Raw genomic sequence first — 15,199 nt, forward strand, 5'->3', positions numbered from 1 at the left:
CATCATTTAGACTAATTAGTTTAATATTCCTCTTATTTTTGAAAAGTAGAATTCTTTCCAGTTTTTTACTATAAATAATACCATGATTAATTTTCTTATAATTTAATCTGCACCTTGTGGATACTTTTCCCTTAAGATAAACTTCAAAAAGTTGAATCATTTAGTCAAAATTTAGCCTAATTTGATGGAATATTAATACATTAATTCTTAGTCCTCAGATATTTAAGTATCCACTATTTGCAAGCAGACTCCTCTAAGTGCTTCTAACCTCTTACGTGGGAGACCAAAATGTGTATGATTTTGTCTTTGTGGTCAAGGAGCGCAGTAAGGGAAAGAACTTTTGATGTTGAAAAGTGTTTAAGACAAAAGTTAGTTTTTAATTCCCAAAGACAATAAATGTATTAGTTCCTAATAAGAGAGATTACTTTGATGTGGCTTATGGATATGGGATTTTAGTTACCCGTCAAGTAATAGTAGGATTTTAGCAGAAGCAAAAAATCTGGAGATATGTTTGGAGGGGCAGTAAACTAAACAGTCTGCCTAATATATAGTTCTTATAAGGACTATACAGAATAGGGATATAAAGGAAAATTTCTATCAGCTCTTACTGGATCTTGAAAGTTATGCTAAGAAAATTGGAATCTATTCTTTAGAAGTTGGGGAAGAATTGAAAGTTTGAGTAAGGACGTGTTCACAGCAGAATTTCAGAAAATCCTCTGATGCTGGTGGTGTTTCTTGGTAATGTTGAGGGCAAGAGAAACTGAGAAGGAGCAGAGTCTGGGGACAGGAATATCAGGAGAACTGCTAGGAGGTTCTGTCACTTGAACTAAGAAGTCAGAAGGCCTGTGTAGATAGAGTGATAGCATTAGTAATACATGTTCAAGTTCTTAAAATAACTCTGTTAACATAATCTTATAATAATGGGTATTCAGTATACATTTATTGAAATAACATTAACTTTAGAATATTCCAAAAAAAAAATTGTATTAGTCTTTGGATATAAGGGGTTGCTTGGCAGTTGTCATTTAAAACCTCATATTAAAGTAATTTTTAAATGTAAAATTTAACTGAGTCTGTACGATTTATCACTTACAGGTTGAAAAATATTGAAAAAGAAATTGAAAAGAAAAGAATGAATGTGTTTAATATTCGGTCTGTAGATAATTCCCTTAGACTCGGTCAGCTCAAAGGAAATCACTTTGATATTGTCATCAGAAATTTAAAAAACCAAATAAATGATTCTGCAAACTTGAGAGAGAGAATTTTGGAGGCAATAGAAAACGTTAAGGTAAGAAAACTCAATTTTAAAGTAGACTATTACAGGAAAATCTTCATGGTCCATCTTTCTATATTAAGGCAAGAAGAGAAACTTTTTCTTTTGTACCTTTTTGTATGCATTTTTAAAGCAATAATTATTTTTTAAAGTGATAATTAGGGCCATTTGGCTTATTTTTTATTTTCTTCTTAGTACATCTTTGTATTCAAACAAAATATATAAATGTAACTTTAAATATGCAATGTATGGTGTTTCCCAGAGAAGGGGGAACAATCTATCTGCATAAGAAGGAAGATATTTTTTTTTTAGCACCTACTATATAGAGTAGTATCTTACAGAAATATATTTTTTGGAAATTTTGTTTAGTAATTCTTCTCAGAAATCTTTCATAAATAGTTACATTACTTTTCAGAATTGTACACAATCATTTTACTTCTTAATCTAATTTTGAATTTTTTAATGTATACAAATTATAAATCATGTATACTTTATTATGTTTTACAGTAAAAAAATTGTTCAATATAGCTTTTTAAATGATGTCTGCCAGGCATTTAAATATGCACATGCAACCATATCCTTCAGTGTGATCATCTAGACTTAGGGTCAGCAAACTTTTTTTCTGTAAAGAGCCAGGTAATAAATATTTTTGGCTTTGTTGGACCTTATTCGCAGCCATTGTGTGGAAACAGAATAGACAATACATAAATGAATGGACTGTCTGTATGCCAACAAGATTTATTCACGAAAATAGGTGTTGGACCAGATTTGACTTGTGGGTTATAGTAGTTTGCCAACCCCTGATCTTGACCAGTAATTCTTAACCTTGGGAGTTTTAAAAAATTTCAGTAGTCAATCTCTACTCCCAAACCAATTAAAAAGAACATTTGGAGGTGCAGCTTAGGCATTAGTACCTTTTTTTTTTTAAAAAAAAGACTCCGTAAGTGATTCTACTTTACAGCCAACATTGAGAAGCACTGATCCAAGTTTCTGACCATAAAGACTTTTCAACACAATTTTATACCTCTCCAGAAGGGGAAAAAAAGAAAAATTGTCTTAAATTTGCCAGTCAGGAAAATGTCTTCCAACTAAAAATTTTTTAAATCCAGCACTTTCACCTATGTATAGAAGTTCTTTGAATATATACTTTTTATATGATTACCTTTTTTTTCTTGACCTACCTAAAATTCTACTTTTATTTCCCCTGAAAAACTGTTTCTAAAATGATCTCTTAAAAAAGGGAGGGGGTTTCTCTGAACCCTGATAGCATTTATTACCTTTTATTTGGTATTTGTGAATATGCAGTTGCATATTACAAAATTCCCATTAGAAATAATCTTAGCTTTAGCTAACTTCCCTTTAATTCTTATGATGAGGGAAAGGAATTGAGATACTCTGAAAATAAGGAGTTTTTGAAGTTCTTTTGTATGAGATTATATCTCTGATTATTATAAACCTTTTCTTATATCGAAGTAATTTGAAGGTGTAGTTAAAACTCTCTTGGCTATTCTGGGATTTTATTTGATGTTATTTTTCCAAACTTGAAATAATTAAAAAATACTTACCTATGAGATTTAATTTAGGGAGTACTTATTCTATCTGCAATTGATTTTTTGAATGATGTGAGGTAAGGATGCAGTTCCTTTTAGACCAAGCTGATAACAAATTGTGTTAGTGTCTTTTATTGAATAGTTCTTGAGTTGGTGTGTAATAATAAATGTGTATTCCCCTTATAAAGTCAGTGTGGAGGACTCTCTTTTAACTTTGAGGAAACCATTTGGGCCTTGTGTTTTCTTTGTGAAAACATGTTTAACCACTGACCAATTCCTTTAATGGTTGTGGTAGTAAATGGCAATTTTGTATTTATTCTGAGTAATGCAGCAGTTTTAAAACATGGCCTCAAGCTTCACCTCCATCAAGAGGCAAAGTCTGTATCCCTTCCCTGGAATCTAGGTGCTGTAACAGCTGGACCAGTAGAGTACTGCCGAAGTGATGCCTTCATCTCAGCCCAGGCTTTAAGAAGCTGAGATGAACTTAAGAATGAATTGTTATAAAAGAGCCAGTACTTGTATGGCTTGAAAATAAATCTGTTTTATTGTTCCTAACATCTTCAGACAGGAGAAAAGTCTCAAAATAAGAAAACTTCAGGGCAGGGATCAGATCTAGGTGCTAGGGGCACCTAGGATCAACTCAGCCCGGTTGTCCTAGAACATTCCTGGTTTTAGCACTGAAAGTCCCACATTCCAGGAAACTCCTTAGTAATGTGAATGGAAAGCTGACATATTTTTAGTTTTCCTCACTGGTTTTATGTTCTAACTTTTAGTTAGGTGTTGTTCTCCTTTCTATTCTTTAACTGCATAGCATTTCTCAGACTCTTTGGTCCCTATGCACATATTGCTGATTACAAGATTCTTTTATTAAAACAAATATGAAGAGAAAGATTTGATTTTATATTTTGACACATAATAGTATTTATATACTTTTAACTTGTTGATTATTTTGTATACGTAGAATAAAGGCTTTGTGAATTATTATGGACCACAGAGATTTGGGAAAGGAAGAAAGGTTCACACAGATCAAATTGGACTGGCTTTGCTGAAGAGTGAAATGGTATGGATTTAAAAAATATAATCTTATCTGTTTTGTCAGTTGTACTTATTTCATAAGGCAATCTCTTGCTTTCTTAACTCTAACATATAAATGCATGTGTATACACACATACATGTATATTATGTCATTGAACATAAAACATTATATCATAAAACATTAAAGTTGGCAACTTTTTAATTAAGATTTTTACAATTATTTTTAAAACCAAAGAATTCAGGGAATTGAGAACACAAATGAAATTAATGGCTTGCTATTCCCCTATGCTTGCTACCTCCCTTTTCATTGTGTGTGTTGGTCAAATCTGAGTATTTGTCATTACTTTACACTGGTGTTCTTAGCTCAGTAATAGAAGTAAAGAATGGCAGAAGTATGGATTGCTCTGTCAAGGGTCAACAACAATAGAATTTATACCATATACTTACTCTGATAGTACTTTTTTTTTTTTCTTTTAAATAAGGTCTCACTCTGTTACCCAGCTGGAGTATAGTAGAGCCATCATAGCTCACTGCAACCTCGAACTCCTGGGCTCAAGCGATCATCCTGCTTCAGCCTCCTAAGTAGCAGGGACTATAAGTGTATACCACAGCACCTGGCTAATTGAGGTTGTTAACTTGCCATAGGTCATATATTCAGGAGGTGGCAGAGCTGGACTTTAAACTTAGGACTTTGAACTCTGAGCCCTGTTTTCTTTCTGCTGTACCACAGATGTCTGCAGTTTTGTTATAATACAGGTCTCTTTAGTTTTACTACTTTCAAGTATATAAAGAAATTTTTTTTTGAGACAGTCTCACTCTCTCACCCGAGGTAGAGTGTAGTGGCATCGCCATAGCTCACTGCAACCTCAAACTTCTGGGCACAAACGATCCTCCTGCCTCAGCCTCCCCAGTAGCTGAGACTACAGGTGCACACCACCATGCCTGGCTAAGTTTTCTATTTTCTGTAGAGAACAGGTCTCACTGTGTTGCTCAAGTTGGTCTTGAACTCCTGAGCTCAAACGATCCTCCTGCCTTGGCCTCCTAAAGTGCTAATGTTGTCTTTCTGAGCCATTTTCTTTATTTTCGATGTGGGAGTGAGGCATTCTGCATCTTCAGAGCTACTTCTTTCCTCTCTCCTGACTTCAGATAAGCTGGATAGTTCAACTCTTTCCCATATTTTTTTTTTCTTTGAAGTTTGCTTTTTGAGGTTCAGTAGTTTCTACTTCAAAGTCCTCAGATGAGGTTCTTGATCTTTTCATTTTACAGATGCTCATGTTGCTTGTGTCTACATTTAATCCTTTGGCCTGGACATTGTCTTCCTTTTAATTTTCTTCTGTAACAATGCTATCATTAGTTTCATTTTATTTCGACTACATCTATGTAAATGTTAAATAACTTAAAATACATATATTTAAATATTAAATAAATACCAGCTCTTCTTTGGGCCAGAATGGGCTTATTTTTCCCTGTCTTAGGAAGTTTGCTAAGGTTTTCTTATTGCTTCTTCTGGTAGATGTTAAGAACCTGAAATGATTGCAAAGGAAAAGTTCTATTTATAATACTTGCTAAATTTTTTTTTCTTTTTAGGATTTGTGCCTACCTTAATAGCTTTTGCTGCTTGTTCTTTTGTTTCAAATTCCACAAAGGCAAATGCCTTTGGATCTCCAGTAGACTTATAATGTGGTATACTTATATAAACAACATTGCCACATTTCCTGCATACTCTTTCAACCCAACTATGATTAACACTTTTGAGAAGTAACTCCTATGACAAATTAGAAACAGTATTAAAAATCAAGATTTAATAACTATAGCCTAGCTTTTCACAATTCCTACACCTTACTCAGAATGTCAATAAATTTTAACTTTAATATTAAAAAAAAAAGGAATGACAATAATAGAACTGTGGAAGTGATCATGACGGTCCACTTTTTCCAGTCTGTAATATTTTAAAACTATACGTAAAGTTACTTTGTACCAAAGGTTTATTTCTACATTTAACATTGACTGTTTAATTTTTGAAAGCCTAAAGAGAAAATTGCAGTATCAAATATCATTTATTAAATGCCTATTCTTTTATGATGCCAGATAATTTTGTATCTTTTTTTAAAAAAGTAATTTGACATTTTTGTTAACATATTTGCTTGCTTGATTTTTAAGGTGAAGGCCATAAAATTATTTCTTACACCAGAAGACTTGGACGATCCTATAAATAGAGCGAAGAAGTATTTTCTTCAAACTGGTATTTAAGTTTCTTTATCCCATACATAGCCTTGCAGATGTACAACATAAATGTTATATTAGCAGGAGGGTATTCACTACAACATGAACCTGATGAGAAATAGATTGTAATGTATTATTTATGAAATCAGTTTATGACATGACCTAGGCACTTCATTTTTGCCCGGATTTGAGATTCTTGACCGTTCTAACTCTTATTTGCGGCTAAGGGTGAGGGGAGAAATAGTCTCTTAGTTTTTCTTGACCAAAATCCTCTGAGAAGATAGAAGTTCCAAATTCTAAACTTGTGCTGATGGCAGTATAATCTATTACAGCTGGAGGAGATTCAAACATAAACTAAATAAAAGTTTATTTATGATAGTCCAAACTTTATGCAGTATTTTTGATCTAGTTGCCATTTAACCCTGTCTGTCAGTTTTTAAAACTTTAGGTCAATATGATGCTATATATGTAGAATGCTTGATGGGAACCGCTAAAGAAAAGTGGTTATGAGTGTGGCCAGAGTCAGACTGCGTGGGCTTAACTCTCAACTTTAATACTTCCCAACTCTACAGTCTGCGCAAGTGATTTAAAACCATTGTTTTAGTTTCCTTACCTGTAAATTGAAGCTAATAATGAAGATAATAATATTATGAGATTTAAATAAGATAATAGATGCAATACTCTTAAAATAATACTTGGCACGTACTACATACTGGATAAATATAACTTGTATTTAAATAATAACGACAGCAACCATACCACTTCAGGTTCATTCAAATATCTGATCAACATGCATGTGTATACTAAATTTCACTTACACGTTGAAATAAAGGACATCAGTTTTCAAATATCTATTCATTATTTTTAATTATTTTCATATTACATGTATGTAATTATTCACAGGAGAGTAATATTTTTGTACCACACCACAATGTATACCACAATTTCTAACTGTTAAGAATAATTTAAGCAATACTAAGGAAAATTCAAAGTGACTTATTGTTTGTATCTGTTATAAAGTCCTGATGATTCTTAAACTTTAGTGTGCATAAGAAATACCTGGTACATTTATTAAAATGCTGATTCCAAGGCCTTACCTGAATAAGCTTTATCTTGGTGGTGGAGTCCAGTAATCAACATTTTACAGTGTATCTCATTTGCAGGGCCTAATAGTATCTTTGAAGGATCCAGATCTCACCCTTTTTTAGTGAAAAAATTCTGTGTATGTCTGTAATAGCTCTTTAAAAATCTTCAGTCCCTACTAGCTCAGTGGTTTATTTAATCCTAGGGATTTTGTTTGTTTGTTTTGACAGTCCTCTGAATAACTTCAAGTTTATCTCTACTCTAGAGTAAGAAACTCTGGCAAGCCATTACTAAGGTTGAACTTTTTTTTTTTCCTAAAGCAGGGAAAGCAGAAGGAGAGCCATGTAATGAATGACTTTTTTTTTTGAGTGTAGCTAGTTTAACTGATAGTTCTGAACATTATCTTCATATTCTTGTTCATTGCCTCTCATTCAGAGAGCATAGCAAAGGCATTTATAACTGGCCTTTAAATAAAAGAGGCTATCTGATTTATTCTCTATTTCAGAGGATGCTAAAGGCACCCTTTTGTTGATGCCTGAGTTCAAAGTTCGAGAGAGAGCATTGTTGGAGTCGTTGCATCGCTTTGGCATGACGGAGGAAGGTTGTGTCCAGGCATGGTTCTCTTTTCCCCATTCCATGCGCATATTCTACGTTCATGCATATAGCAGCAAAATTTGGAATGAGGCAGTGTCTTACAGACTTGTAACCTATGGATCAAGAGTAGTGGAGGGTGATTTGGTCTGTTTGGAGGAAGATATTGATGATGAGCATCTCCCAAATAGTAAAGTAAGTATTATTTCATCAGTTTTCCAAGAATAGTAATCACACCAGGAACATTAGTTTTCAGAAGCCCTAATTTTAGAAACACTTTAAAAATAAACATACATTTAATTTTTTTTTTTTTTTTTTACTTATATTTATTCAGCTCCTGCCTCCACTCTGCTGTCAGTTGAGGCTTTATACATGTCGGTAAATGAAAAAATAAAAATAGTCAGCCATATGAAGTGAAAGGTACAAAGGCAGTAAAGATTCTTTTTAAGAACACATTTTTTGTGGGAGGCTGAAGTGGGAAGATCACTTAAGGCCAGGAGTTCAAGACCAGCCTGGGCAATATAGTCAGACCTTATCTCTACAAAAAATTTTAAAAAATTAGCTGGGATTGGTGGTACATGTCTGTAGTCCTAGCTATTTGGGAGGCTGAGGCAAGAGGATTGCTTGAGCCTAGGAGTTGGAGGCTGCAGTAAACTGTGATTATGTCATTGTACTTTGGCTTAGGTGACAAAGCAAGCATGTCCCTTAAAAAGACAAACAAATAAAAATATATTTAAAAAATTACACAAATAATGCACAAAACAGACCCCTCAAAATAAAATTTGAAACATTACAGATGAGGCTGTCATCACTGCCACCCCCCTAATGTGTTTCCTTCCCTTCCTCCAGAGAATTAACCTCTGTTGTTTGGCATGTGTATTTCTACACCTTTCTCTATGCTGTCACATAAATGTCCACAGAAAATAGATTTTTATTCTGTTAGAATAGAATAAAAGAAAAGAAAAGACAGGATTTAGAGGCTCAAAACTTAAAATATGAAAAGGAAAAATAATAAGATTTTTATAATAATGGTATATGGGGACATGTAATGTTATATGTGTTTCTTTTACATAAACCTAATTTTATGTAAATTTGATTTCATAACTTTTTTCCTTTTAGCAATGTCTTAAAGACATTTAGAGTAATGAAATTTTAATGTAATTTATATTATAAAAGTTGATCCTTTGATTTCTTCCCTGAGTATTTTTACCTATGTAGGTTTCATCTAATGAAATTGGATTCTGTAAATCATGCAATGAAATTAATCTTAAAATATTGTAATGCAAAAAGAACAAATTATTATTCTCTAATATTAAGTCAGTCTCACAAATAAGGTTTAAAAAGTAGTGAAAGAATTTTGAGTAATGCTTTTATATGTAACATCATATAATCAATGAATTTTGCAGGAGAAAGGATTTTAGAGACCCCCTTTTCTAACTCCCATTTTATAGAAATGAAAATTGAGATGCAGATTGGAGAGTAGACAGATTCAGAGTAACACAGGTAGCAGAACTAGAAAGACCCAGTTGCCTGACTCCTAGCTCTAGCTGGTCTCCACTAGAGAAATCATGGGGTATAGAAAAGGTGTCAGCATTGAGAGCTAGAGCATGGCACAGTTTTTCAAAAATAAAAAATAGACTTAACTCTACGTAAAAGAAGCTCTATCTAAACTAATGGCATAGTTCTAGGTGTATGAGTTAGGAGTTTTTTTTTTTTTTTTGGTTTCAAGTAATAGAAACCCACCTCAACTGTAGTAATTTAAGAAAAAATTGACAGGAATTTATTAGTCCTCATAACTGAAAGACCATGATTGATTCAGGCACAGCTGTATTTAGGGGCTTAAGTGTCCCAAATAATCGGTCTCATTTTTTTCATCTTTCAGCTCTGCTTTTCTCTTTGTTAGAGTCATTCCCAGTCTGGCTTATACCTTTGGTGACAAGGTGTTTATTAGTGACTCTGGTCTTATTTCTTACAACTCTAGACTTATTTCTCTGCAAGAAGGCGAGTTTTTCTTTCCTAAAAGTGTCAACAAAAACTGTAAAATCAAGTATCAGTGGCTAGGAATGGCCCGGCTTGGGTCACATGTACAGAACTGAACCAGTAAGAATGGCTGGAGTATGTGATTGGCTAAGCCTACATTTCCAGGCTCCCTTCCTGGGACCATTCCACCTAACCCGTATCTGAGAACCGGGGGCGGCCCCCTGGAAAATTAGGGTGCTACCAACAGAAAAGAGGAAATAAAGGTTGTGCAAGTCAGAACCATAGATGTCTGCTTTACTGTTTCATTAAATGGGTGGTTTATGAATATTTACATAAGTAAATGATCAGTAGGAGGCAGCATGTATTACTAAGAATGGTCATTTAATTGCAACGCAGCCTTTCAAACTCTGTCTACAAAGAAATCTAGCGGCATTCTAGAATGGTTTTATTTTACCTCATGTGGGGGAGAAATGATATGTCAGTGATCTTTTGATAAATAATGAAAAATCATAGGGTTTTTTAAACACCTTCCAGCAAACATGTCCATGTAAATATTACTTGGGTGACAAATTATTTAGTAAGTCAGACATTTCTAATTCAGAATTTTAGAAGTTAAAGATTACTTTCACAATATACAGCAATAATTTCTGAAATGCATATATTTTATAAGATTTCTTTGTTCAAAATAACATATGCAAGGACAGTTTTGCAATCAGAATTGTATCTGCTTTTCTTTTGGGGGCTGTAGAAGAAGAGAGAACATTTATTAGTTAGCACTGAAAAAAGAAAAGGCATGACTTAGAAGCTCAAAATGTAAAAGATGAAAACAAAAAAGATAAACGTTCCTAATAAATGGTATACGGGGTATATAGTGTGCATCTACAGTTAAATATTGTAGGAAACTAATCTGATTCCCTCTTTTGATAGGATTACTAGACTAACAGGTATATCTTTATTTCAAGTCGCTTATAATTTTCTTAGAATTTTCTGTGAGCCAGATGGAGAAATGTAGAAATGTGAGTTAGACAATTAAGAAGTTAGGGGAAGGCTGGGCTCAGTGGCTCATGCCTGTGATCCTAGCACTCTGTGAGGCTGGAGCAGGAGTAAAAGTGAGACCCCTTCTCTACTAAAAATAGAGAAATTAGCCAGGTGTCCTGGTGTAGGCCTGTAGTCCCAGCTACTTGGGAGGCTGAGGCAGGAGGATTGCTCAAGCCCAGGAGTTTGAGGTTGCTGTGAGCTAGGCTGATGCCATGGCACTCTAGCCCAGGTGACAGAGTGAGACTCTGTCTCAAAAAAAAAAAAAAAAAAAGTTAGGGGAGCAGCCATACAGCAAAAACATGTTTGTTAATTAATATTTGCTTGATATCAACTTGGAGGGAGTTCTCTAAAGACAAAGCATGGTGTTCTGTATTTGACTATGTTTGTTCAGTGTTTTCATAAATTACTTAAATCACAGCATTAGAGGTATGCTTATTAATCTGTGAAAGTCAAAAAGCTAGAAGTGATGCAAGAGAAATCGTAGTCCCATGTAGTTTGTCTGTCCTTTGTATTTTGGTCAGATCACATCTGGAGCTTTGTAACTCCAGATTTCTGAGTGCAGTAGTCAAAAGAGGTTATTTACCAATAAACAAACAAACTCAGATTTAAAACAAAAAAAGGAGGGACATTATTGATAAGATTAGGGAGAATTGAGGCAAAAGCAAGCAGATTTAGAGGGGATCTAGACACTATATTATATGGTGAATGCTTTTAGGAATATTAGAATACTGTTACCCCTATGCAGAGATGATAGCTGCCTTTCTGCTTGAGCTTTCATGTACAAGAGAAAACAGAATTATTAATTCTGTCATATCCTGGAGCAACATTTCTCAAACTTAAGTGTATCACATACTTCTTTTTTCCTTCTACTTGTAACACTTATTACTATTCTATAAAACAAATGTTGAAAAACATCACGTCTACAAAGAGCATTATGATATTTGTTGAGGTTGGTGGGGGTGCAGCTGGATTGGTATTAGTATTACTGAAGCAGATTTTTGATTCAGCATAATAAAAACTTTGTGATTTAGAAAAAGATTGTTAGTCACTAAGGTGAAAGTATTGCCTCACCTTTTTCCAACTTTGGTTTTCAGTGGTTAAAGCAGGAAGAATCATCCTAATTTTTACGTAGTCTACTCCTTCAGAAACAAATTATGAAAAAATCTTGTTTGTATATATGTATATTCAGCATAGTAATCAAATTATACATATCAGAGCTATGGAACATTTGGGAATCATACATATTTTCATTATGTTTTTTAAAAATAGGTTCATCTAGTAACCGAAGAAGAGGAATCAGCTAATACATATGCAATACATCAGGTAAATTTGCTTAAAAATTACTGTCACTTAGATCTAAATATAGACATTGTCCCCAAAAGACAAAATGTTTCTCAGGCAACCTCCTCCTTTTTTACATCTTTTAAATTAAGGCATAATTTATGTTAAATTCACTTTTCTTAGTTTGTAGTTGTACAAGTTTTGGTAAATGTACAAGTTTTGATAAACATTGCTATATGACCACCACAAAAATCAATGTAAAAAACAATTTGATCTCTTCCACAAATTTCCCTGTGTCCTTTTGTAGTTGACCCCTACTCCCATTCCCAGTCCCTGGCAACCCCTGATCTGTTTACTGTCACTATGGTTTTGTCTTTCAAAGAATGTCACGTAAATGGAATCATATAGTATATGGCTTTTTGTGTCTGGCATCTTTCACTTAGCATAAGGAATTTGAGATTCACTCATGTTGTATATATTTGAGTTTTTTACCTTGTTCTTTTTTCTGACCACCTTTTGGTATTCTTCAAGAAAACTGTATAGAAGTCACTAGCAAAGGAGGAAAACCCCACAAAATGCAATTTACGTACAAGCAGCTGAGAAAATAAACATCATATTTGCAGCTATTGGTTTGCTTTCTTCTTTTTAAACAAGTAAGAAGAAATGAAAATTCCCACCCAAAATACCAGTTATGTGATTGAGCAGTAAAGGTTACAGAAAGTAACCTCTTTGTGTTACAGAAAGTATATTCGTGACTTTGTAGATATTAAGTCTTTATTGGCTAATTAATGTACCCAAACTTCTTGAACAGTGATTTGTCTAATAGTATTTGACTTAAATTGGTTACCTTCATTATTGTGAGTCCTTGATTTTAGTTAGCTGTTTTCTTTGCCTGGCAACATTAATCACAGTGTAATATTCAAAGCATGTTTTAGGCTGACTGTAATGTTTATATCCTGAGACTGTTTTTACAAATCCAGATCCCAGTCATAAAAGTAAATTTAAAATATGACCAAGTATATTTCTGAAGGCTGTTCCATGTATTTTTTTTCCCCTTCTTTTTGACAGGTGGTTCTTCCAGTACTTGGATACAGTATTCAGTACCCAAAGAACAAAGTAGGGCAATGGTATCATGAAATACTTAGCAGAGATGGACTACAAACATGTAGGTTTAAAGTACCTGCTCTGAAACTGAATGTACCAGGATGCTATAGACAGATTTTGAAACATCCCTATAATCTCTCATACCAACTAAAGGAAGACCATGACATTGATGTCAAAACGGAAGGTTCCCACATAGATGAAGCAACTTTATCTCTTTTGATCTCTTTTGATCTTGACAGTTCATGTTATGCTACAGTTTGTCTGAGGGAAATAATGAAGCATGACGTTTAAAACTGGTACCCTTGATATAATCTTATATATGTCATTCTTTGAAGGAAGGGAAGCTAAAATTTCTTGAGCATCTACCATGTGCTAGGAGCTTCATAATTGTTACCTCCTTTAACTTTCGCAGCATCCTGAGAAGTTGGAATTTGATGCTGTAATGTTCCAGAGGACGTATAGCTAGAAAGTGTCAGGGTCTGAATTTAAGATCTGACTCCAAAGTCTATGTTCTTTCTATTATATAATGTTTTTGTGACCTTTATTCTGTGTCACAAAAGTTACAGTGTTTTTAAACCAGTAGGAACATAACACTGCAAGATAACATTTAGGGAAAAAAACTTGTATGGTAATGTTCATATTCTCTAGCTCCTTGCTTAGAACAGAGGCGAAACTAGGTTGCAATGAAAACATATGGTTGGAGAAAAAGATAAATGAAGCATTTTGCTAATTATTATTGTTATCCTTTCCTATTTTTGAAATTATCGATCAGAATAATATACAAGGGAAATACCATCCCTCTATTTATGGTGGCTATCCCAGGGTAGTTATTATCCTTTTACGAGATATATAATCTTTGATGAAGATTGAAATACAGTTTTTTATATAATTTCTGTATCTTGACATGCATTGACCATCTTACCTTTTCATTATTTTTAATCTGTTATCTAAAATATAGATTTTAGAGTCAGATAGATCTGCGCTCAGACTCCAGCTTTGACATTCACTAGTAACTTTGGGTACATTATTAATTGTGAGTCACTTAGAGAATCAGGACTGCTAACTTCATAAGTGACAGATAGGATTATCTCCACCTTTTATGTTGCTAGAGAAATAAAACATTTTGCCCATTTGAAAATTTTAATGTTTGTTGGTTTAACTATCCCACATCATAAATCATCCTTAACCGTTTTATATTAGTTAAATTTTGGTTGGCGGGTGGGGAGGAAATGACTGTTACACTTGGGGACTATCTGAGCATTTTTTCATTGTTGCTAATACTATATAGGGATGAAATTTAAAAAGCCGTATAGAGCATTGTTTATCAGTGATATGACACTTTATATACTTAAGTAAGTCAAACTGGGGAAATAATTAGCATACGTAAATAAAATTCAACAGAAGGAAAAGAAGCTATACGCAATGCAAAATTTGCCTATTGCAGCCTTTTTATATGTAATGAAAGAAATTAAAAATAGTTTCAAAGTCCATCATTAAATAACAAATGTAAATAAAATGAGATGTACCAACTTAATGGCAAAATATATAGTTATTAAAAATAATGATGAACTTTTTAGTTAAATGAGAAATGTTGTCCCTCAAAAATAGAACACATGTATTACAAATGCAGTAATACACTGAAACAGCTTTTACAAATGAGAGACATATTAGTGTAGATAAAAGCACAGATTTTGGAGATAAACTCACCTAGTTTGAACCCTGGCTCTGCCACTGATAGCAGTGCAGCCTTGGGTAAGTTATTTAAGCTCATGTACTTCAGTTTCAACATCCATAAAATAGTGATGTTAATATTACCTACCTAATGGGATAATTGTGAGGATTTTGTGAGTTAATAGATGTAAAGCAGCTTTAAAAAGTGCCTAATAACATAGTTATTATTAAATAAATGTCTGTAGATATAAATTTGGAAGAGAAAAAAATGAAAATGCCATTCTATTAAGATGAGGGGGTTTTGGATTTTTTTAATACTAAAAATGTCCTTGTTTTGTCATTATATATCTCAGTAATAAGTAATTCTCAA

At 33.5% G+C, this 15,199-nt stretch overlaps 1 protein-coding gene across 2 annotated transcripts in view; it reads left to right on the forward strand.

Annotated features, from left to right (window-relative positions):
- Positions 1 to 15,199, forward strand: part of PUS7L (pseudouridylate synthase 7 homolog (S. cerevisiae)-like) — a 24,066-nt gene extending 8,867 nt beyond the window's left edge. For both annotated transcript variants that reach the window (XM_012638418.1, XM_012638417.1), the window contains 6 exons: positions 1,096 to 1,288; positions 3,785 to 3,883; positions 6,019 to 6,100; positions 7,670 to 7,950; positions 12,043 to 12,096; positions 13,123 to 15,199. In XM_012638418.1, the coding sequence (XP_012493872.1) occupies positions 1,096 to 1,288; positions 3,785 to 3,883; positions 6,019 to 6,100; positions 7,670 to 7,950; positions 12,043 to 12,096; positions 13,123 to 13,449 (1,036 nt within the window). In that variant the 3' untranslated portion in view covers positions 13,450 to 15,199. The remainder of the gene's footprint in view (positions 1 to 1,095; positions 1,289 to 3,784; positions 3,884 to 6,018; positions 6,101 to 7,669; positions 7,951 to 12,042; positions 12,097 to 13,122) is intronic.

This window comes from Propithecus coquereli, unplaced genomic scaffold, assembly GCF_000956105.1.
Source record: "Propithecus coquereli isolate 6110/MARCELLA unplaced genomic scaffold, Pcoq_1.0 Scaffold13, whole genome shotgun sequence".
Lineage (NCBI taxonomy): Eukaryota > Metazoa > Chordata > Mammalia > Primates > Indriidae > Propithecus > Propithecus coquereli.